This window comes from Microcebus murinus, chromosome 17, assembly GCF_040939455.1.
Source record: "Microcebus murinus isolate Inina chromosome 17, M.murinus_Inina_mat1.0, whole genome shotgun sequence".
NCBI classification, from domain to species: domain Eukaryota; kingdom Metazoa; phylum Chordata; class Mammalia; order Primates; family Cheirogaleidae; genus Microcebus; species Microcebus murinus.
In genome coordinates, this window is record NC_134120.1 from 537,089 (window position 1) to 559,798 (window position 22,710).

The following is a 22,710-nucleotide window of genomic DNA, read 5'->3' on the forward strand; positions in this document are numbered from 1 at the left end:
GCAGGTGAAGGAGCATGAGCTTTGTGGGAGAGGGAATGAAGAGATGATGGGAAGGACACATCTTGCTGAAGCCACGTCGACAGGAGCGGCTGGGACAAGGGTGGCGGGAGGCCTGGCGGGGCAGGCTCCATGCCTTGGGGTTGGCTTTCGTAAATTCCACATGACCAGAGGGTTGTGTTTTGATGTGGCCACAGCTGATTGACTTGGACTCTCGAAGTAGACAAAGTAGTAACAGGAATGCCATCTCCATGGCAGCCCTGCTACTTGAATACAGAGAAGGAAGAGATAAGAGAGACGCAGAAGAAAATGAAGTGACACAGAATCCCGTCACTTCTGGAAAGGGGGTTAACGTGGCACCAACGCACCCATGGGACTTGCCCTGAGAAAATCCACCGTCTTGATCCAGTTCCTACACCCAGTCGTGGCAGCACATAAACTGCAGACACGCCACAGCCTGTGTCGCTTAGGAAGGTGACGTCTTCGTGTGTATGCAAATGCTAACGTCAGTTATACCTCAGTAGTGAGACTACACTAGGTTTTATTGCCTTAAAATACCTTTTTATATTTTCTAAATCTCCACAATGTATATGAAGTTCCTTTATGATCAAAAATATATATTTGAAAGTAAACTTCATTTAAGAGATAAGAACAAAATGGTAAACTTAAAATACATAGTTGTTCACATGTACTATTAAGTTTCTTTTAAAACCTGCAACTGTTAACTGTTAAGCTGCCTATAAAATGTGCAATTGCTAAGAGTGAAAAAGAACATGCCTACTTGGCTGGAATCATTTTCAGTTCAGAAAGGTTCACGGCTTCTCCTGCCCTGGGGTACAGGCTGGGCAGGCGGCCGGCAGCCTGGCTCTTACGACCTCCGTCTTGCGTCCAGCACACCAGGGGACAAGCAAAGCCTCTAGGGACCCCGGAGAGAGCCACAGTCAAGGCAGGGCAGGAGCTGCCCGGCACAGACACGGCAGAGTGCACAGACCCGCCCCACTGGTGGGAGAGGACCCAGCACCAACACCCACAAACCTATGGTGCTGGCTCCCTGGGCACCTCACAGCCTGGGCGCCGTGAACGCCCTGGCCAAGGGGCAGCCAGTGGTGTCTGGGACACTCCTGACAAGCCCAGAACCGCCACCTCCGCAGCCACCTGGACTCTCAGGCCAGGGCTTCATCTGGGGCTTCTCAGGCGAAGGGCGTACAATGGCCTCTCAGACGGGAGCCCGGGAGCTGCACTCTGGAGGCGGCCAGGCACTCCCGGAGGTGAGTCACCTCCCAGCACAGGCCATGCCCTGGGGCCAGGGAGGACTCCCCACCTGACAACTGTCTGTAAAGGTTCTGGTGAATGGAAAAGGCGCCCAAATCACAGGGTGAAGATGCTTCTCCCAGATAGAGCACAGGGAGGCAGGTCCAGCAGCAAACGTGAGTCAGACGCCTGAGCCCAGGGGCGCTACGTTGGCGCCACCCTCCGTGGGAGCTGCCACCTCCCTTCCACCAAGATGAGAGGCCCTTGAAGGTCTTAGCAAGAATGCGCCCCCCATCCCCCGCTCACCTGACTCCATGCCCAGTATCTAAAGGTGGCCCAAGCAAAAACTCTTGAGTTTCTGAATAACTTCCACTTGCACATCCTGGGCACATGCAGATGGCTGCCCCTGGTGGGTGAGAACCATCCAGTAGTCCCAGCAGCGCTTGGGAACATGACAGAGCCCAGGAGAGCCCTCAATGTCTTCAAAGACCCGCCTGCCATCTGTGCTATATTTGATGTTGACCTAAAGATTCCCATTTTTCTAAGACTAACTGGAAGACTGAAAAAATATTCCATGGCAGATATTAAGACAACTCTATCAATAATCACTCTAAAGATCAATGGGCAAAATATGCCAACTCCAAGACAGAGATCGTCAGACGGAGCAAAAGCAAGACCCAAGGAGATGCTGTCTCCAAGAAACCATTTTAGACATAAAGACAGATTAAAAGTAAAAGGATGACAAAGCTACACTAAGCCACGCCAGGCACGAGAAAGTGGGAGCAGCCATAGTCATCTCAGACCAAAAACACTCTCCTTAGCAACCAATCCCAGAAACAATACCCATTGTCAGGTGCCCGCCACGTGTGAATGCACTGAGGATGCTGGGGCAGCAGGTGTGGGGCCTGGACATGCGGCCCGCGCTGGCCGCAGCTGTGACTCTGCACAGACGCGCTCACAGGCTCCTGAGGAATCAGGCAGGTGAATCTGAGAGGCACAGTTAGATCTGCCCCCACATCTATGTCAACTCGCAACGACTGGCGCTATGGATGCTGGTGAGCCCGTCTCGAGCTACACAGCCGGTTGGGTGGCCCAGACGCCCACCCAGGAGGCTCAGGCCCTGCGTGAGATACAGGAGCTCCTGCCTGGCACCCTCCCTGGGGCGACTCTGCCCGGCCGCGTGACTCAGCGCGGAGACTGCATCCTGGTCTCCCTGAAAAGCTCCTCCTGCTGGGGCAGCCGGGCCCAGCCCCGCGTCTTGTCTTCGGGGCCACTGCTCTGTCCCGGTCCTCCACCGCAACAGCACCTGCCCCACCAGGTGCTTCACAGCCGTATTTTATCCTGCCCTTTCCATTAGTTGTTTCGCTTTAGCAAATGGAGCCCCAGCCCAGGACCCCGAGGGACACTCACCGGCTTGCACAGGTCTCGGTCGGTCTTGGCTTCCATCTCCCAGACGTGGTGCCCATCTGGAAGATAGAGCAGAGGACTCCGTTACTCTGTGCAGTGGGCGCCGCCTCCCCGAAACCTCCCCATCCAGTCACCGCAGGCCCAGGGCTGCAGCAAGGGCAGCACTCTGGCCACCCTGGGGCAACGTGCCCGGGCCCGGGCCACGTGCGACGCCAAACCTGTGTTGGGGCTCAGGACGGTGTGCCAAGGCGGGAGAGTCCTCAGGAACCCACCCAGACCATGTCCCAAGCCCCTCCATGGCCTCACACGAACCACAGGGCTCCTCGCCCCTGTATCTCCAGGACATAGGTGTCCCTGTCCAGGGCGGCTGCGCAGCGCCCGAGCCCTGGTGCCCATCACCTCCTGTCCTCCCACGCCCGCCTCCCGTGAACTCGTGCAGGAGTACACAGGTGCACCCGAGAGAACACTGTGGTGCCGCGTGGGCAAAGGCCCCTGAGCTGCTCCGAGCAGAAGTCACTGGGGTGAGAGGCCCAGCCCAGCCCTGCCTCTGCTCAGAGCTGCCGGGCAAATAAACAGCCTTTATTTGCACTTCTGGCCACATCACTGCAGAAATGCAAAACACAAGGTATTTTTAACCTTACCCAGTGGCCATTTGCATGTTTAAAAAAATGAAAAGGCTCCAGAGGAGCCGTGAAAGGGCTCATTGTTCCCGCCCGGTGTCTGTGAGTCCCTCTGCGCAGTCTCGGGACTCTCTGGGTCACTTTCCTACAGACCTCTCTTTGCCTCGCTTCCGCACCCCCAATACAGTCTGCTCCCCAAGTGGACGACGGCAGGGATCCCTGCTTGGTTTCTGCTTATGCTGCACTTCCAAAGGAGAAAACGTGTCTGTCACAAACCCCAAATTATTGATAAATTAGATGAAATCTCCTTTTTCTCCCTCATGGGGCAGGCAGCGGGTGCAGGACTGAGGCGGGGGTCGGAGGAGTTGCGCCGAGGCCCCGGCAGCCCCCAGCTAGGCAGCCGTCCACTGGCCCTGGACGCCCCAGGTCCCGGCACAAACCACCCTCCAGACGGACCCATGTGGTGATGAACGCAGACCAAGCGAAAGGTCAGCAACCCTCTCTCCGCTAGGAAAAAACAATCGGAGACTAAAAACGCGCTCAGTCTCTCTCAACAGCATTGGAGTCCTGCAGAGCAGTGAACCCCGAGCTGCGGGCTGGGGCTAAGGGCCAGGGGTGTGGGGTGTGTGTGTGTGTGTGTGTGTGTGTATGTGTGTGTGTATAACAGCCCCGCCCGCCCGGGTCACCGAGATCAGACCTGCCCCGAGCATAACTCATCTTCTGAAGCTTCCGCAGCACATAGCCCATCTTCCCCCACACGCCCAGCCTGAGGCCTTAACCCCGAGCTGCGGCTGTGTGGTCTCCACTGTGCAGGGAGGCTGTGGCCGCAGCCGGACACCCACGAGGAACCCTGCAGGATGCAGAGGGCGAGGCTGGGCCCAGCACTCAGGGAGACTGAGGCGGGGGGGGGGGGTGCTCGAGCTCAGAGGCTGCAGTGAGCTGGGACTGCGCACTGCACGACAGAGATGTAGCCTGTCTCTAAAGAAGGGGGCAAAGGGCAGGACCAGCCAGGGTGCTGGGGGGAAACTGAGGCGCCTGCAGGGACAGTGCATTTAACAAACCCAGAGGAGGAAACGCTATTCCTGCAGCACAGGCAGGAATGGCCTGGTCCTGTCCTGCTGTCGGGTGGGCAGGGAGGGGCCCACGCTGGCTCCAGGAGGAGCAGCTGCCCTGCGGCTGCCGAAAAAGGGACATAGGCTCGGAGCAGCATGCGGGGCCCCGTCTGTGGAGCTGCCCACGGAGACGTCCCTGACCCCAGAGGGAGCCCTGTGGGTCGCCCACTCTGCGCCTGGCCAGCCCCGCCCAGGAATGTGCAACGCTCGGCTCACACCCTCAAAACACATGTGCATCTGGTGACTTAACACAGAGCCAAGCGGACATGTTCAGACGTGGCCATTAAAAGTGTGGCATTTGGGACCCACCCACCACGACGTGTGTGTCACTTTCAGAGCCCCGGCCATCCCCGGTCTCCCCAAGGAGACTCTTCGACGGCCCGACACCGTGGGGACTTCTTGGCCTGGGGGCAGGTGCTTGGCTCTTCGCTGCCTGGGGACCACAAGCACATTCCTGCCCTTTAAACACGTGTTCCCGGGACAGGTGAGAGCGCAGACTGCAGCTGCTGGGACGAGTCAAAGGGCTGAGGCGGTGCGAGGAGGCAGCATCCACACGCGGTCAGGAGATTATAAGAGTGGTTCCTCTGTCCCGGGCGTGAGCAGCGAAAATTGGCCGCTGCCCTCACGGGCGGCCGAGGGCGCCGGCTGATCCGTGGATGGCTTTTCCCTTCTGCAAAGCGCCTGCGCCAGAGGCAGGGCAGCCTGCTGTTGTTCGAAACTCCGTCTCTGGCAGGGAGGGGACGCCCGCCCTGAAAGGGCCTTTGTGTTTCGGGCTTATCAGGAGCTGCCTGGATCCTCAGTAGGAAACTGTGCCGAGTCCAGAAATAAAATATTCCAAACCATCAGGGAACTCCCTGCAGCGTGAGTCATCGGAAAGGCTTCCCCGCCACACCCTCGAAGGTTTCCACACGGACGGCCGGTGGAGCAGCCTGCACAGGCCGGGGGCTGAGCCACTGTTTCCGTGCAGGGAGCAGCCGCGGTCCCGGGACCGGCCCTCCCCTCCCCTCCACGCTGCGTCTGTGTCCACGTCGGCGCCACTGACTGGGGACTAACACGCACTGAGTGGAGCGGCCAGATGGCCACCTGGGTCAAAGGGCAGGACTGAAATGCAGCGCACGGTCCGGAGAGTGTGCGTGCTCAGGCCGCCCACCCCGCGCCCCGGTCTGGAGCCTCGCTCGGCCTCAGCCTGTCCCTCCTCTGGGTCTGCTTGCTGGCTCCGGAGCTCGGTGTGATGTTTGTGCACAGACGTCTGGGCCGTGCCGGCTTCGGCCCGGACACTCGGGGAGAGCCCAGGGCAGCAGACACAGCCCCGTCGCCTCCACGCCGCCCCCTAGGGAGGGCAGAGCAGGGGCTGCCGTGGGGGGGCTGCACCGGGCCGCTCGAGGGCACCCGCAGGCCTGGCCGGCCAGGGGGTGTCCAGGACGTGATGCTCAGAGGCCGTCGGGCAGCTGGAGAGGGCGGGAGCTCACACGTCTCCGGGAGCACCTCTGTCCCCGATCCCCGGCCCCGGCGCCGCCCTACACGGTCTCGTCCGCCCCCGCAGGGGACTCTAGCGTGAGAGGAAATTATCTGGTTGCGTGGAAGTCAGCCCCGCAGGTCCTCTCATGTCGGACACGGAGCAACTCCACTCCTGGGTGTGCGCACGAGAAAGGAGCTCTCGCCCACAGGAGCACGCACGCCAGTGTGCGCACAGCTCTACGCGAGAGACTGACACACGTGCACGGCCCAGGCGACCGTTGACGGGTGAGCTGATAGCAAGGCGCAGAACGTTCCTCAGCCACGAAGAGGGACAGCTGCTGCGTGCGCCACACGCGGTGCGAGGAGGCTCCCGGGAGCCGTGTCTGCACGACGCCACCTGTGAAGAGGCTCCGAGGGCGCCCTGGCGACCAGACGGGAGAGCCCGCTGTCCCGGCGCCAGCTGACCTGCCAGGTCACAGTGGCCACAGACATGGCCACCGGCAAGCCCAGCGAAGGAACGACCTGCTGCGTGTCGCCAGCGAATGATGCGATTGCTGCTGTAACCTGAGTTTCGGTGTGGCTGTCACGCAACCAAAGAACACAATCACGGCTCGAAAACCGCAGCTGGCTAGACCTCACTTTACCAGGGGCCCATGCTCAACTTCACACGCAGAGCCACTGACATTCAACGCAGCGAAGTACCTGCCGCTCCTGTCCGTTTCGGGCCGATCTCCGCAAGCGAGTCCGCGTCCCAGAGGGGTTCCTGGCACCTTCATCCACACCGAGCACCACGGCGTCCCTGCGCCGCGCACAGTCACTGGCACACCCGCCTCGAGACAGGCCTGCAGAGACAGCGCGGCCCCCAGCACAGGCAGACAAGCGCCAGGGCCCGCTCTGCAAACCAGATGCCACAGCCTGCGAGGCACGGGCACCCTGGGAGCCGCCGCACCAGCCTGGCTTCTCGGGGACGTTCCGCACGGACTTTCCATAGGAAACCGTCAGCGACGACGTGAGCTGTGAACCAGGGTCTCTGACAGAGGCGATTTCCACCCTCGGGCTCCCGCGCAGCGCAGGGAAGGGCCTGGGGAGAGTCACCGTCCTCTGCTGGGAGCTGGAGCCGCGCAGCGGTGCCGCCCGCACACCTGCCCCGCCCCGGCCCCCGGAGCCTCCCGCTGGGACCTGCCACGTGGTGGGAGCAGAGGGCACCATGGCCAGGGTGGCAGCTGGCTCCCTCTGGGCAAAAGCAGCGAGTGAGGCGGGCAGAGAGCTGTGCCCTGGCCGTCTGGGCCGCTGCGGACGAGACAGTGGCGCCATCCTCCAGCGCCCGGACACCCCCAGCCCCCGGCAGGGTGGCCACCTTGTGAACAGCGTCCGGGTCTCTGGGCGCCGTGGACCACAGCAGCAGGGGTGGCCCAGCTGGGACGCAGAGCAAGGGGCTTCCTACGTGGCAGAGCTGGATCCGGCCACGGCGCAGAGCACCTGGCGTGGCGACGCTCACGACAGCCACGACCCTCGGCTCTCTCGGGACGGGCTGGAGCTGAAGAAGCCACGGCTGTCCTTCCTGGCGAAGGCGGTTCCAATCGCCCAACTTACTGACTTCCTCGACGAGAACACCCCACGCTCACAGCCCGCCCCGGTCCCACCTGAGCAGCGGTTTGAGAACAGGACTTTAAAGTGAGCCAGACGACCTCATCAGAAGATGAGGGGCAACTGTGTTTTCAACGTAAACTGAGTTTAGCGGTTTCTCTGAAACAACTCTAGAGAGCCTGTCGCCAGGGGAGGACGTGGGGTGTTGGTCACCCTGACTTGCAGGATGCAACAGGATTTGTTGTGAGTGTGACTTCTGCCGAGGAAACCAAATGGAAAGAAAGAAAACTATGGGGACGTTTGTGCTCTTCTTTTGAAACCATATGATTTGCGTGTACATGTGTATCTGACTACGCAGATAATCTTAAGTGTCAACGATAAAATCACAGAAGCCGGCTAGGCTTGCAACCGCAGTACTCACGTGTTCACTTGCTTGCAATGCAGAGTGTACTCACTGACACAGACCCGTTTACTGCTTGCCTGCTGTATGCCCGCTGTATACGGCGAACACGTGGCTACTGCAGTTACAGACCCGGCCAGCACCTGTGACTGCATGGCTGTGTTTAAGTCGGCTGGTGGTGGGAACATGGTGAGAGAGCCGCAGAAGCAAACGGCACGAGACGAACTGGCCCTTGGACCCGTGAAGGAACAGGGACACCCCTCCAGCCGTTGACCAAGCTTTTTGGGAGGACCAGGCCAGGGAGGAGGGCAGGACTCAGGGACCCGATGGGTGGCTATGGCACGGCCCTGGCGCACCCAATTGTGGCTCAGAGGACCTGAGTAGGCGCGAGGCCCCTCTGCTAAGCACCGGGGGAGCGGTGGGCGCAGAGGCGCTTCCTGGGCCTCTCCCGGCAGAACGAACCCAGCAGAACGAACCGCGGACGCCGAGACGTTAGCTCCGGCCCCACCCGTGAGCCAGGGCCTGGGCGCGCTGAGGCCCGGCAGCCCCGCCAGCCCCACCAGGCGGAGGGCAGGGCGCTGCACCGCCGGCTCTCCTCCAACACACACCTAAGACTCTGAAGGTCAAATCTTTCAAAATTAGTCCCCTCCAGGGACAGGAACTTAGTGATGCAAACTCCCTTCATTGTCGCTGCCCTTAGCCGGGCTCTCTACAATTCAAGACGCATTTTCCAATTATGTGCGTGATTACATGGGCAAGCCAGTTACACAGGGAGGACCTTTAAGCCCACTCTGATTGACCACTCCAGTTTCCTGCGAGCGGCACAAAATCAAGCCCCATTACGAAGGCTGAATGCCTCAGCAGCTTCCAGCGATGAGAATAAGTGCAGGGCTGGCCGCCTTCAAGAAGATTACAACTGGGGACTGCAGACAGGAAAAGGCCACAAACGCCACCTTCTGTGGGAGGGACAGGCGCTGGGAACCCAGTTCCAAAAACCAACTCCACAGGGTCTGCATGGAGAGTGGGGTCCACACGCCCCCACCTGCCCTTGCTCGGGGCCCCCCCGGATCCCCTGCGCTGCACACCTGTGCCTGCACCTGACCTGTCTGTGCTTGAAACCAATGTCAGCGAGCACAGACGCTGCCTCTCTGACCGCGCACACGGCCCCACCACCCGGACGTGGCCACCCAGACCGGGCTGTGGGTCTGCGTCTGAGCATAGCTGACCTGCAGCTACCGCCCCCACCCCCATTCACAAGCCCCCATCAACCAGCACAGCAGCCCCCATGGGGCACACAGGACCACAGACACCACAGCCCCAGGAAAACCAACATTCCTCAGGACACACCGCCTGCCCCCTCCAGAGGCCACCGGTGTGGCTCCAAGCCGGGTGGTGTGGGCACAAAGCCACGCGGAGACTGGCAGAGGAGAGGGGGGCTTGTCACCTCCTGGGGGAACCCGGGCTCTCCACGGGGCCTGCGGCGCAGAGATCACATGCAGGAGAGATCCACAGCACCTGGGCCACGGCTTCCACACAGTGGCACCCATAAGAAACACGGGGGAGCAGAAGGGCCGTGTACTTCCTCCCACCCTGCTGCTCCCTGGCTGTGCCTGGGGCAAGGACCCACAGCAAAGCCAGCAAACGCCTCTCTCGACGCCCGGCGCCCACTGCAGGCCCTGCAGCGCTGGGTGGCGTCTGCGGGAGCGGCCCGACAGCCCCAGCACACACAGACTGCAGCTGTCCCTCAGCGGCACACACGGGCACGCTGCCCACCCACGCCGAGTCCCCTGCCTCGCCCGTCCCCGGGGCCGGCACACGGGGCAGCGTGCGAGTGGAAGGCTGCGCTCGCCAGCCGAGACCCTCCCGCGGTCTGCTCTGAAGCCATACCTGGAGCTTTCTCCACGAAGATGACCTTGGAGTCCTGCAGGAAGTTGTGGCCGGACAGGACCATCTTCTTCCCGCCGGTGACCGGGTAGCTGTCCGCGCTCTGCTTCTCCACCAGGGGCAGCTCCTGGGCCGAGCGCTGGGCTGCGCCAGAAGGAGAGCGTCAGTGAGCGGCGCCGGCCCTGCGTGCTCCGCCACCTGCGTGGCCCCCGCAGGGCCCGAGCGCCAGCCCTGGGGGACGGGCGCCACGAGAGGCTCCCCGACTTGCAGACGAGACAAGGCGAGAAGCACACCTGGCCTGGTGGTCTCCAGTGTGGGGGAGAAACAGTCACAACACACTCCTGTAAGATTTAGCCGTTTTACCCCAAACAACAGTAACTACGCACACAGGTAGAGGCAGACCTCGTGCTGGCACCCTCAGCTTACTGCTTCGTAGACACCACGCTTTTTACAAACTAAAGGTCCGTGGCAACCCTGCGTGGCCAAGTCTAGTGGCACCATTTCCAGCAGTGCGTGCTCACCTTGTGCCTGCCAGACGCTGTAGCAAGGAGCCTTTCTCAGCCAAGGTGCACATTTTTAGACATGTGACCACTGCACACGTCACTTCCACACGCTCAGGGAAACTGCAGCGGTCTGGAATCAAACCTGCAGCGTCTCAGAGGGACGCCTGCACCTGACTGTCCCCATGAGAAAAATCTAGTTCTCAATGGCGTGGGTGTGTGTACACACCATGTGCGGGAATGCGTGTGCGCGAACACACGTGTACGTACACAGATCTCCACACGAGTGAGTGTGCCCGCTCACCCAGGCTGGGCAGACTGACTATGGGCTGTCACACGCCCACACAACTCAGCATGGCAGCCCCGGAGCAGCTGTGGTCTGACGCCCATCCCAGGATCACGGAGGGCTCACCGGGCCCTGAAACCAGTGCCATTTCTCAGGCCAGATCCACGGAGGACAGAGGACACCCTGCTAAGACTGAAGATGCCAAGAGCCCGCAGCACCCCTGGTCCCCAAAGCCCTGGGCGTGTGGCCCAGTGAGGGGTGCCTGTGCCGAGCCCAGGCCCTGTCCTCGGACCCGCTGCGGGGGTCAGAGCTATGGGGGGCAGGGGCTGGCACCCATGGAGGGCAGACTTGAGTGACGTGAGGTGGGAGGCCCCCAGCCCAGGGAAGCCGGGACACGAAGCCACTGCAAGTTCTGCATCTGGCCGGGGTGGGGTGGAGATGCCTCGGGCTGCAAGGGGGGCCCAGCGGGGGGCTGGCGAGGCTGCCCAGGGAGTGATGTCCCTCTGAGCAGCAGCAGATGCTGGAGACGGGCTCCTCCTCCTCCCCTGGCCTGGAGCAGACACCAGCAGCGCTTCCCCAGGGGTCTGGATGGCTCCTCTGGACAGGTCAGGGACGCAGAGGCCTGGGAGCCCGAGTGTCTGCACACCGCTTTACCGATGGCCCAACTCACTAACAGAATCGGCAAAGTGCCCCTAGAGGAAGCGGCTCCACACTCCTGCTCCCTCATGGAAAGTGTCCGCCCAGGGCAGGGAGCGTCACTCTCACTCTGGGGACACAAATCACAGAGCCAGGACCCAGGCCAGGAAGATCGACAGTCACACTAGGTTTACAGAACCCAGATCTGCTCAGTCCAGTGGCTGCAAATGCCAAAACTACATTTCCCAAGTTGCCGGAAACGCAAGGGACTAACTCAAATGTGGTCAATACAGACATCTCAGGGTTCGGGTCACACTTTCTTTCTTCCTATTTTCTCTGACAGGTGCTATCAGTCAGGGACATTTGGAAGCTGTGGCAGGTCCCGCATCCCACCAGAGCCGGACACGGTAAGACATGAAGGTCTGTCTCGCCTTGACGAGCGAACAGATTCCTCCAGTGAATGCACATTGAAATAGCATATTTGACAGGGAAAGTTCAGCTCACAAGTCCATGCAAATAAAGGTGTGACCGAACCAGGATGCCTGACACAGATGGTTCCTGCTGTCCTGGGGGGAGCATGTGTCTACATATGACACTCGAGTGTGCATTTACATACAGCACTTGGGTGTGCATCTCCATATAGCACTTGAGTATGCATCTCCATACACAGCACTCGAGTGTGCATCTACTTATAGCACTTCAGCATGTGTCTACTTACAGCACTCGATTGGGTTTGAGGCGACTTGGAGAGACAGCGTCCTGCCGCTGGGCTGCGGGATGTGGACCCGGAAAACCAGCCTCACTCTGGTGTTCTTCCTCCCGATGTCTGTCTCTCCTTTACGAAGTTCAATGTCAGAGTTTCTGAGTTTCAGAATTCCAGCACAGTCAATGCTGCCCAAAACAAAAGCCCATGACTTTTCCATTAATTGCCAACACAGGAACCCGAAGGTCCCGCCCCGCCCACACGTATGGCCCTCACCCCAAACCCGGACCCGGACTTCTAGGTTTCATACAATTTCATCTAACTTAATAATTTCATATAATTTTATTCAAAAGTAGACTCCAGTAAAACAGTCTGTGCATAAACTCTCAACAGAATAAAAACCAGTTTTTCCTTTCTTGATAAGCTACGAGAAGAGGCGAGTACACGCTCAGGCGCCCTGACCACGCCCTTAGGTGACCCGGGACTGGCCTTTTGGCACACGCCGGTGGACCCTGGGCACACCACACGCCTGCACAGGACAAGATGGTGGCGTCTCCACCCTCTGTTGTCCAGTGAGCACAGGCCCGTCCTCTGGAACCCCTGACCACACCCGGGGCCTTGGGAAACGTGGGTGACAGCTCTCGAAACAAACCCAAGCGTTTAGGGTGAATTCAGAGAGATCCACGGGCCACTAACATGGAGAGGAAGCTTCCCTTCCGTGCTGGACCCAGGGGCTCTGACAGGTATGGACACCCACGCAAACGACCCTGCCAGCCCAGAGCAGGCCCTGCCCGTCTGCCTGGGACCTCTGCACACAGCGCTGGGGCCTCCACCGGGGACTGGCTCCACCTCCACACGTACGTCAGCTCCCAGCCCCGACGTCCCCAGAAGTTCACCACAGAGTCACGCTTGCATCTGCAAGGCGGCCCTCAGCTTCGCCCGTGGCTCTTAAGGTCAAAATGCCACCCGGATGTAGGCCCTGCTCTAATTTTTCAATGTGTGCGTTTCAGCTGTTGCTCTAACTTGTACTGCTGTGTTCAGAAGTAAAGGGTGTCACGTTTGGGAGCTGAGTGCAGGCCCCGAGGGAGGGTTCACCGCTGTGTCACTGAGGTGCTCTACATGGCAGCGTACACAGCGACTGAAACCCACAGACAAACAAGTCTGTTGTTAGAATGTTGGTGAAGGTCACCGGGTGCTGACCGGGAGCACCCTGGCAGGGCCGAGGCGGAGCGGGGCGGGGGCACGCCCACCCCAGCGCACTCACGTGGCCCGCATGTTGTTCTCCGGCAGCAGGGGGATCTCCAGGACTTTGGTGCTGCAGAGCACGGCCTCGTGGCTGGTGGTGGACACCGTCTTCCCCGTGATCCGGTGCACCTGGTAGAAGGCGTGTGGCCGCAGCAGGCGGTCGTCTGCCGTCCCGATGAACAGCTGGAGCGTGAGCGGCTCGTTCTCCAAGTAGCCGTGCAGCTGGCAGAACAGAAAGCCCGTAAGCACCAGGAGTGCGGACGGCGGGAATCAATAAACCTCCACCCGCAGACGCCAACTCAGAAAGACCGCGAGACAGGTGCTGGCACAGCCCGCCCGCCCCTTTCGTGTCTGTGTAATGTGATCTTGGTGTTTTATTGGACACGCACCTAGTGATGCCTCATTACCCCACAGGCCCCGGGGCACTGAGGTTGAGGTCTCAACACTCCTGTTGCTCACTTTCAAATGCACACACAAAACACATGTGCACACACATGCCGACCCTCATGCATGCAAATGTGTGCACACTCTCACACACGCATGCAATGTGCACATGTGCATGCACACCACACATGCCCACACTAAGACCACCACTAGGGAAACGCACACAGACACGCCTGGCGCCCACACCACTCAGCAGGACAGCTCCCTGTGGCCTGAGCCCTCGTGTGCACCCGGCACAAAACCGCACGACTCAGGCGACTCCGCAACCAGACGCAGGGTGCCAGGCACTCCCACCAGGACTGCACTGGGGGTCAGGCCCCGGGTCTGGGGCCGGCTGCTCCCAGCATGAGGCGCTCACAGGGTCCAGAGGGCAGGGCCCGCGGCAGGCTGGGGTGGGGGGACTGGCCTTTGCCACCTCACAGGCACGCATCCCCTTCGTGACAAGCTGGCTTTAGCATGACGACACATTGGTGTTTATCTTTGACGCTACCATGTACGAAACGTCCGGCGTCCTATAGTACCGAGTTAGACAGTGGATGTCTCTGACGCTTCTTGTTTTACGTCTGCTGTGTAGGTTCATCCTCATTCCTTCAAACGCAAGGTTTGGCTTGTGATTATTCTTCTAATTTTTTTGAGAGCAATTTTTGTGAAAACACGAGTAAGCTGAAAACTTGTGTTATTTTGGAATATGAGTTTCATCATGGAACCAATTCAGTGTAGACAGCTTGAAATATCAACGAAGTGTTTGGAAATGATATGGCTAATCAATGATTTGAGAAGTTCCATTCTCGAGGTTTTAATCTTGAAAAGGAGCCACGTGGGTGACTTAAAGTTGTAGTAGAAGCGAATCCATCTCGGCCTACACGTGAATTAGCAGCAAGGTTTGACGTTACTATTCCAAAAATATTGGACCATCTGAAACACATGGGCAAGGTAAAGAAGTTGGATAGATGGTTCCACATGAATTAAACAAGGTCAGAAGAGAAATCGAATTGAAGCTTGCCTTTCTTTGTTGTCACGACATAGAAGCAAACCATTTCTACACCGTATTGTTACATGTGATGAAAGGTGGATTATTTTTGACTATCACAAGCACTCGGCACAATTGCTGAATAAAGATGAAGTGCCAAAACACAGTCCAAAACTGAATATTCATCACAAAAACCTAATGGTGTCTGTTTGGTGGTCCCGATCTTGTATTACCCACTACAGCTCCACGAAACCTGGTCAGTTGATCACAGCGGATGCCTCCTTCAACCAATGGGATGAAACGATGGGGACGCTTGTGATCAAGCAGCTGAGACTGGTCAATAGAGACAGGCCAATGCTCTTGCAAGACAACGCTGGACCATATGTCGCACAAACAAGGCTGCTCAAACTACAGAAGCTGGACCTGGAAACTCTGTCATCTGCCGTATTCACCAGACCTTGCACTACTGACTCCCACTTCTTCCAGGCTTTGGACCACTTCTTGTAAGGAAAAATATTCACTTCTCAACAAGCTGTGGAAAACACCTTTTGTGATTTCATCTCCACTCGCTCTCCAGGCTTCTTGGCTGCTGGCGTGAACAAGCTACTGTTAACATAGGAAAACTGTGTTGATAGTTTAGGCACACACTTTGATTAACTGTACTGCTCCTTGTTTGAGATGTAATAACTACAATTTTGATTCAAAATTGGACACTTCATAGTTAATGACCTAATATTTTCATGAGGCGAATTCTGTTGGGAACAAGAACATTTAATTCTAGAAGCAAGTACGCGAGCCCAGAGTGAGGCTGCCAGGTTCAAACCCTGCCTGACTCGGTTCTCCCGCCCAGAGTGCCGTGGCGTCCTCCTCCCCGCTGGGCACAGCAGTCAACCAGTCCGAGCAGCACCACCCCCATGCCCGGTACACGGCCAGCCAGACGTAAATTGTTCTTCTTGCTGCCACCTTGGTGCTCTTTTCTCACTGAACCAATTTTAAAATCTTCACAGCCGACAGCAGCTGTGGCACAAAGGCCGTCTGATGGGCCACAGCGCACCGTCCTGTGTCAGTCACAGCGCCATGGCAGCTAACGACGCAGATGCTGCGACGCCCGCGCAGAGCCAGCGTGGCCGTCACAAGTGGGAGAACCAGAGCCCGGAGCAGCTGCTGGGGGTGGGGGGAGCCCCAAGCAGAACTCACGCCAGCCCCGCCCCCGTCGGAAGGTTCGGGAATTTGGGGAGTAGACCCAGCGTCTCTGTGTCCCGCTATCCCTTCCGCAGCAGAGCAGGGTCCCGACAGCTGATATCCGAGGGGTCCTGACCTGGCTGGCACCCGCCCCGGACATCCTGTAGTCAGCCCAGAGCGCCGGCAAGGAGCCGCGAGAGAAGTGGCGGCTCCTGCAGCGTGAGTCCCGGGGACCTGGGCGCGGTGCACGCGGTGACGTCAGAGGCCTACGCTCTGGGCTGAGACACCCATGCAGGGGCTGGACCGAGGTGGCCGCGCGGGAACATGAGGCGTGGGCAGCCGCGGGGAGGGAGCGACACCGTCACCAGGGAAGGTCCACAGGTTCCCTAGCGCGAGAGAGAAACCGGCAAACGCAGGGAAGGGACGTCGCAGATGCTGTGTCCCTGCAGCCTCTCGGTCTCTGACCTCTGCGCTCACCCCAACTTCACGTGTTCAGAGAGGCTTCTGACTTTCATTTTAACATGCCAATTTGGAGAAAGAAAAACATGCACTTTATAAACGGGAGACAGAAAATCAGACATTGCAGTCAGCCGCTGTGGAGGTTGACCTGGCTCCGTGGACACTGGGTATACCCGGCGCAGCCACTCACGTGTGCTTCCTGCACACTGGGGGCCACGTCCCTTGCCGGGGATTCTCACTAACTCTCCGGTGCCCAGCGCTGGCTCGCGGCCAAGGCCCGGCAGAGAGCTGACCTCAGACAGGTACAGCCTGCACCTCCCGCTCGGGCAGCCACGGCCACACGTGGAAGGGAGAGACCCGTTCTCTGCTGAGCCACAGGCCACGGTGATGGAGACGCCGACCTGCTGTCTCAGTGAGCACGGGGGCCGGGAAATGCAGGGTGGGAGGTGGAAGCACACCACCTCCGCGTGGCCGGAGGCCGCTGTCCCCGGGAAATGGAGCCGGGTGCGGGTGGCGACATCAGCAAGGCGCGGGATGTGGCCGAGGGCTGGGGCTGCGCGACCGTCTTGCTCAGAGGGGCGCCTGGAGCAGGAGTCTGTTCCCACCACCTGCACGTCCAACACTCTGGGGGGCTTTCCTACAGACGTTGACATCCTCAACCCAACGGAGAGTGCACAACACAAACACCTGGAAAGTCGCATTTGAGACTAGAAAGTGGGGACGTGACCTGTATGACTTCGCCAGCCCAGAGAACCAGACACCTGCTATTTGCGGTGTGTTCACATCAGCGGTCAGCCAAGAATCAAAACCTTACCGATAACAGACTCATTAACTGTTTTTACTTCATTTAACCAAAAGCCAAAGTCATTTTAAAATTTCAAGGCCTCAGAAAAGAACCCCAAACACCCGATCAATGCTGGTGTCGAGGAGAGACTGGATCGCACGGCCAAGACGGGGCTTGGTGACCCGGGGCAAGGACACGGCCTCCGCGTGGCCGACCACAAGCTTGGCCACGTCACCAGGGCGGATTCGATGAACCGTTGACGGTGCCTCCACCGCCCAGCTGTCTCCATGGCCAGCATTTCCTGCGCGGTGTCCCAAAGGTGGGTCCAGGACGCCGCACACAGCACCTGCACGAATGGACCTCCAGCAGCTCTGGGCCACCAGCACGGTGCACCGGTGGGTGTCTGGTGTCCACACCCGTCCCCGAGAGCCCTGTGTGGCACCTCAGATTACTGCCTAAAAGCCGTGTCTGTCACGAGCTGCAGAGGAGCTAACAGGCTCCGAGTCTCACCTGCAGGATTTCATGGGGACGGAGGAGGAGCTCTGTCCAGGACGAGCCTATGTAGCAGGCAGATGTAGAAATGGCCCCAATTCCCGACTATGAACACACACATGCACATGTGTGCCCACATAAACGCACCTCACACGTGTTCTAGAACACAGGATCCAAGCGGGGAGACTCTCTCTCTGAGCATGGTTTCCACATGTAGGCCCCGCCTCTGTACTTCTGTCTCTGACGTGGTCCCAGGCGCCCCCGGCCTGGCAGGCACAGGTGCTGCTCCCTGGCCACGTGTGTGCACAGCCCCACACACAGCCACCCTGCCACACGCCTCCCTCACTGCAAGGTGGCTACTGCCAATACTGCATAACTGCAGGAACACATCGCCTGTCCCTTTTGAACCGAACGTTCTTTTCCTACATGAAACGGCGTCCTCTCGGATGGGAAAACTGGAGCCACCTGTCCAGTCCACTGAGCTCGGGGGTGTGGTCCAGTCTCTCACCAAAGTGACACTTGCTAGGAAAACTCACTCCATGGTGGATGCAAATGAACACTTCTATGACGGGAATGTAAGAAGAAAGCGGCTGATTAAGAGGTGAATTTTGCCACTCGGTATTCCATATTCTGAAACTTGATACATTAAAACTTAATTTACATAAAACATGCAAATGAGTCTGACCAAAACGTTCTCTCGGGTGGCCGAGGTACCTCCCGACACCCCGAGCTCCTGCCAGGCTCAGATAATGTTTAAATGACCTGAAATCCTCCCGGGACGCTGGCGGTTCTGGCGGTGAGTGCAGTGCAGGGAATTTGGGGTATGACTACCTTTTTAAAAAATGCTATTTCAGTGAAAATGGGAATATTTAAGGTTTAACCTTGGAGGTAAACATCTATTATTTAAAATATGAAGTTCATTTTACGAAAAGTGATTTAAAATACTTCACGTGTTCTGCTGCACGGGCTTTCTGCCTCTGGCACATTTTAGCATCTGTCAAAATAGTATTTATAAAATTACCTGTCATAACAATGACCTCTCTTTGCTTCAACCCAAACTAAACAATGTGTATTATTCCATTTTCCAGGTAGCAGAGCCTCCGAGCTCTCTGTGCATGGCAGTGTTTGTTTTTAGACCCTTGCTGACCTCAGCACTTGCACTGCAGTGACAGGCGACGCGTGATTGAGGCCCACTTTATGCAGGCCTGGAATTCAGTTAACATGTGTGCTCACACGCGGGGAGGGAAGCGGGGAATGGACAAAGCCAGTTGAGTGGTGGAATTTTTACCTTCCACCTGGTCGTTCCAAGTTGGGCGCGCAGGAGCTGAGCAGAGGAAGCGCTCGTGCAAGACTCTGCCTGAGACGCTGCAGGGGGCAGGATCCGACGCAAGGGAAATCGTACGTTCACCCAGAAGTGAATCTGCATTTCTCACAATGCCTCAGGGAAGTACACACAGAAGGAAAAATCCGGTTCACTCCGTGCCCTCTCGCGGGATCAAGTTGAGAGACCGTGTGGTATCGACGTTGTGCATGTGTGTGCGCCTGTGTGATCATGTACAAGTGCACGAGGGTGCACATGTGTGCCTGTGTGAGCATGTGCAAATGTACATGAGACATGTGAGCGTGCAAGTGAACATGAGTATGCACATGTGTACCTGTGTGACCATATGCAAGTGTACACGAGACTGAACGTGTACAAGTGTACACAAGTGTGCACATGTGTGTGTGCATGTGTGTGCCTATGTCAGCATGTGCAACTGTACATGAGTGTGCACGTGTGTGAGCTTGTGTGAGCATGTACAAGTGTACATGAGACGTGTGAGCATGTGCAAGTGTATTCGAGTGTGCACATGTACATGTGTGCACCTGTGAGTACACGTGCATACAAAGAGCCAAGATGAGTCCTCACCACAGAGCGTCACTCTAATTGTGAGATTTCTCCCCATGAATAGGATTTTGCTAGTGGTTTACACCAGGTCTACCCACACAGACAAAACTAACTTCATGGCTGTCAAACGAACGTGGAGGGGCTTGCGGCCAGCGCACGGGGCCTCCCACAGTGTGCTGAAAGCCACGCCTGGTCCTGGCTCGGGTCTGGCAGCGGAAAGGCTGCAGGGTGCTTCCTCGAGACAGTTTGCTCTTGTGTTCCTGGTCTTTCCAGGTAGGACACTTTCCACCTTTCTGAGAAGGTAAGAAATAAAAGCTGAGATGAGGGCTGTGGCAAGCGCATTCATCTAAACCTTTCCCAAGCACCCGGCCAGATGCGGCCCCTCCCCGCGAAGCTCCTCCTGGCACACAGACCCGGTCCCCCGATACCGTCCGTGATTTTACATGGATTTGAGCGTTTATTAACCAACTGTTTATTTTACTCAAAACACTTTTTCTATTTCATTTCATTCCAAGTGGACGGGAGTCCCAAGTGTAGGTGAAAGAGATGAGATGCCTCCTTCCCGCTTCGATTCCTTCTCCGCGTTTCCCGGGCCGGGGGCGGGAGTGAGGGGTGCGGGGACACCAGGATGGGAAGCCGGTCCGCCTCTGCATGTAGGACGCGCCCTCTCCCACATCTGGGGGCCGCCCTCACCCCCGAGTCCCAATCTGGACGTAGCTTCCAGCGTAAACGCCACCAGGGGCCGGGGGAAGAGAAGCCAGTTAGTTCCCACACGGGAGCGGCTTTAGCCGACTCCGTTTGCACGCTTCCCGCGGAAGAATCTGGAACACCCTTCCTCCCCTGCCCCTGCTGTGAGCAACCATGCTGCCGGCTTCGCACAGCAAACACGACTTTGATGGCCCAACTCCTGGGGCTTAATGGGTCCAGGTTCTCTTTATCCTGGGTTCCGGCAAAGCCAACGTTACGAGTGCCTTAGGATGGTCTCGGCAGGAGCATTCCCACGGGGCAGGGAGGGAGGCGGCCGTGGGAGACAAGGCTGGTTCCCGACGCCACGCCAGGTCACGTCCCAAGACTGCAGACCGCAGTGCTGCTGAAGAGCAGCCGGCGACTGCGTCACGTTTCAGTGGCCTATTAATTATTCACACGGGCCGCTGCTGTGGACGGGGAGATGCTATCAGGGAGTTATTCTGGTCTCTCGGTAAACAGAGCCGACTTCCTCGGACGGCGGGCCAGGACTCCAGCCTAGGGCTGCGGGGCTGCAGAGCGGGCGGGCCTGGTCCACCCTGCCACGAGCACAGGAGCGCGCGGCTCCAGGACAGGGAGCTGGGCCCAGAGGGCAGAGAGGAGGACACGAGCAGGTCGGAAAGCACCAAGAGTGAGACAAACAGCGGGAGGGCCCCGCCAGGCACCGGCCTCCGCTGTGACAGACATGCTGCAGGGACACAGGCCGGCGCCTGCACCCCGGGAGGAGTCTCGCTGGGCCTGACTCCCCTCCCCTCCCCCGCCTCAGGGCGATGCAGGAGACTGCCCGCCTCAGCCCAACCGTCCTGCCGGGCACCGAGCACCGGCCCACGGCCACGCGGGGAGGCAAGAGCGGCCACACGCCAGAGCCCCCGAATGCCTGGTGCCATTGCACCCAGGTCGCGGGCGTCCACCTCCCATCATCGGGTGGCGTGTCTGTCCATCTGCTCACCCTCGCGCGGCAGCCGCAGGAGCTCCGAGGGCAGAGCAGGGGCGGAGGAGCCCGGGGCGACCCCGCCACGCTGGCCAGAGCTTCCGTCTTGGACAGATGCATCTGCTGCCCCACCGAGGGGAAGGGAAGCCCCAGAGCCCAGGTGAGCCCACAGTCGTGCCGATGAACACGAGGCTCTGGGCCCCGCCTCCGCCCGCCCCAACTCACCCCACCCGGGCCCAGGTCAGCGAGAGGGGCCGCCACGCGAGACCCAGCCAGCCCCTGCACAGCCCACGTCCACCTGACGGAGCCACCCAGCCCAGCCCAATGGGGCCCTGCCGCCGCCGCCCAGCCTCGGGCTGTGCTCTCTACGCGGAGCCGTGTCTCTGCCCCTGCTGCTGTCGCTGTCCTGACAGCCCCGCAGACAGTGACTGGTGGCCCCAGCGAGACAGCCCTGTGGTCGCCACGGTTCGGCCAAGCTTGGAGAGAGCGTTCGCGCAAAGGGCCAGAGGTGCCCCGTGTGCGGTGAGTGGTGCCGGCAGAGCGGGGCGCGCCTGGCGGATGGCGTCCTCGGCGGTGGCATCCGTAGCTCATCGGTGGAGCAACGCCAACGCTGCCAAGTCCCTCACGCGTCGGGCGTCCCCAGATACACCAAGGCTGGGCTAGCACACGGGGAAGAACGGCGATGGAGCCATGCGCAACTCGCGCTAACGGTGCGAGAGAGAGCCGGGTCCTGGCCCCGCCCCACGTTCCTCTTGGCCTGACTGTGTCTGGCCATCCGGACAGGACCCCTGGCTTGGAGCACGGGCAAACTTTTGAAATGTGGTGGACACGTGCTTGTCTCTGCATAGTACAGAGAGCAGCACTTTTCAAACGCGAGAAAACGCCAGCTCGCTAACGGGGCTCGGAGAGGTTAAGGCCCACGGCGTTCCCGGGAGCCAGCCCTTCTCCCGACACGCTGGTGACCTGTGGCCTCGCCTGTGAGCACTTTCCAGCCCCGATGGTGACACGACCACTCTGGACAGGGAGGAGGGGACTCGGGTGTCGAAGGAAGGCAGAAATAACCCAGCGTCACAGAGCAGACCGTGGTCACCGAACGTCCACGGCAACCGGGAGAGGCTTCTGTCTTCATTGTTTTATGTTCACGTGCGAGTTCCAGTTTCGTCCAGTTTGTGGTCCGCCAACCGGAAGAGAAAACAAGTCCCGCCGCTACCTGCCGCCCTCAGGCCTGCACGGACACGCGCTCCCTGCACAGACTCGCTGCAACCTGAACGCCGGCCTCGAAGACGGCGGACGCTGCCCTGCCTGTCCGCGCAGGGGATCACTCTCCCGCGTCTCGACTGCCGTGTCTGCTCCGCCCAGCGCGGTGCCGGCCGGTCCCGTGTGGCCACTCTCCGCTACGCCAACTGTCGACTTGGAATAATTTTGAGGGAATTGTTGAAGACGTCGTAAATTGCTGTTTCAAGTGTCGCAAATCCTCCGCAGTGTCTCGGTCCTTTCTTTGCCGTCTGTGTGGGAGACCGACGGCGCCCTGCCCAGGGGCAGAGGGCTGGGGACACGCGTGACGGGAGGCAGGTGCTGCCCACACGCCCGCCCGGCGAGGGGTCCGTGCAGCCCGGCCGTGGCGGCCCTTGCGGTGGGCTCGGCCATTATTTCTCAAGTGCTCCGTTTCCTTCGAAACCTTCTCCGAAGTTCAGCAGTGACGCGCCTTCCCCCGAGACAGGCGGCCGTCG

The 22,710-nt window shown here is 59.0% G+C and overlaps 1 protein-coding gene across 3 annotated transcripts in view; it reads right to left on the reverse strand.

The window, feature by feature from the left end:
- NFATC1 (nuclear factor of activated T cells 1) overlaps positions 1-22,710 on the reverse strand; it is a 97,786-nt gene that overhangs the window by 51,165 nt on the left and 23,911 nt on the right. For all 3 annotated transcript variants that reach the window (XM_075993785.1, XM_020282096.2, XM_075993784.1), the window contains exons 4-7: positions 13,106-13,308; positions 11,857-12,029; positions 9,720-9,860; positions 2,659-2,714 (exon numbers count right to left, since the gene is read on the reverse strand). In XM_075993785.1, the coding sequence (XP_075849900.1) occupies positions 2,659-2,714; positions 9,720-9,860; positions 11,857-12,029; positions 13,106-13,308 (573 nt within the window). The remainder of the gene's footprint in view (positions 1-2,658; positions 2,715-9,719; positions 9,861-11,856; positions 12,030-13,105; positions 13,309-22,710) is intronic.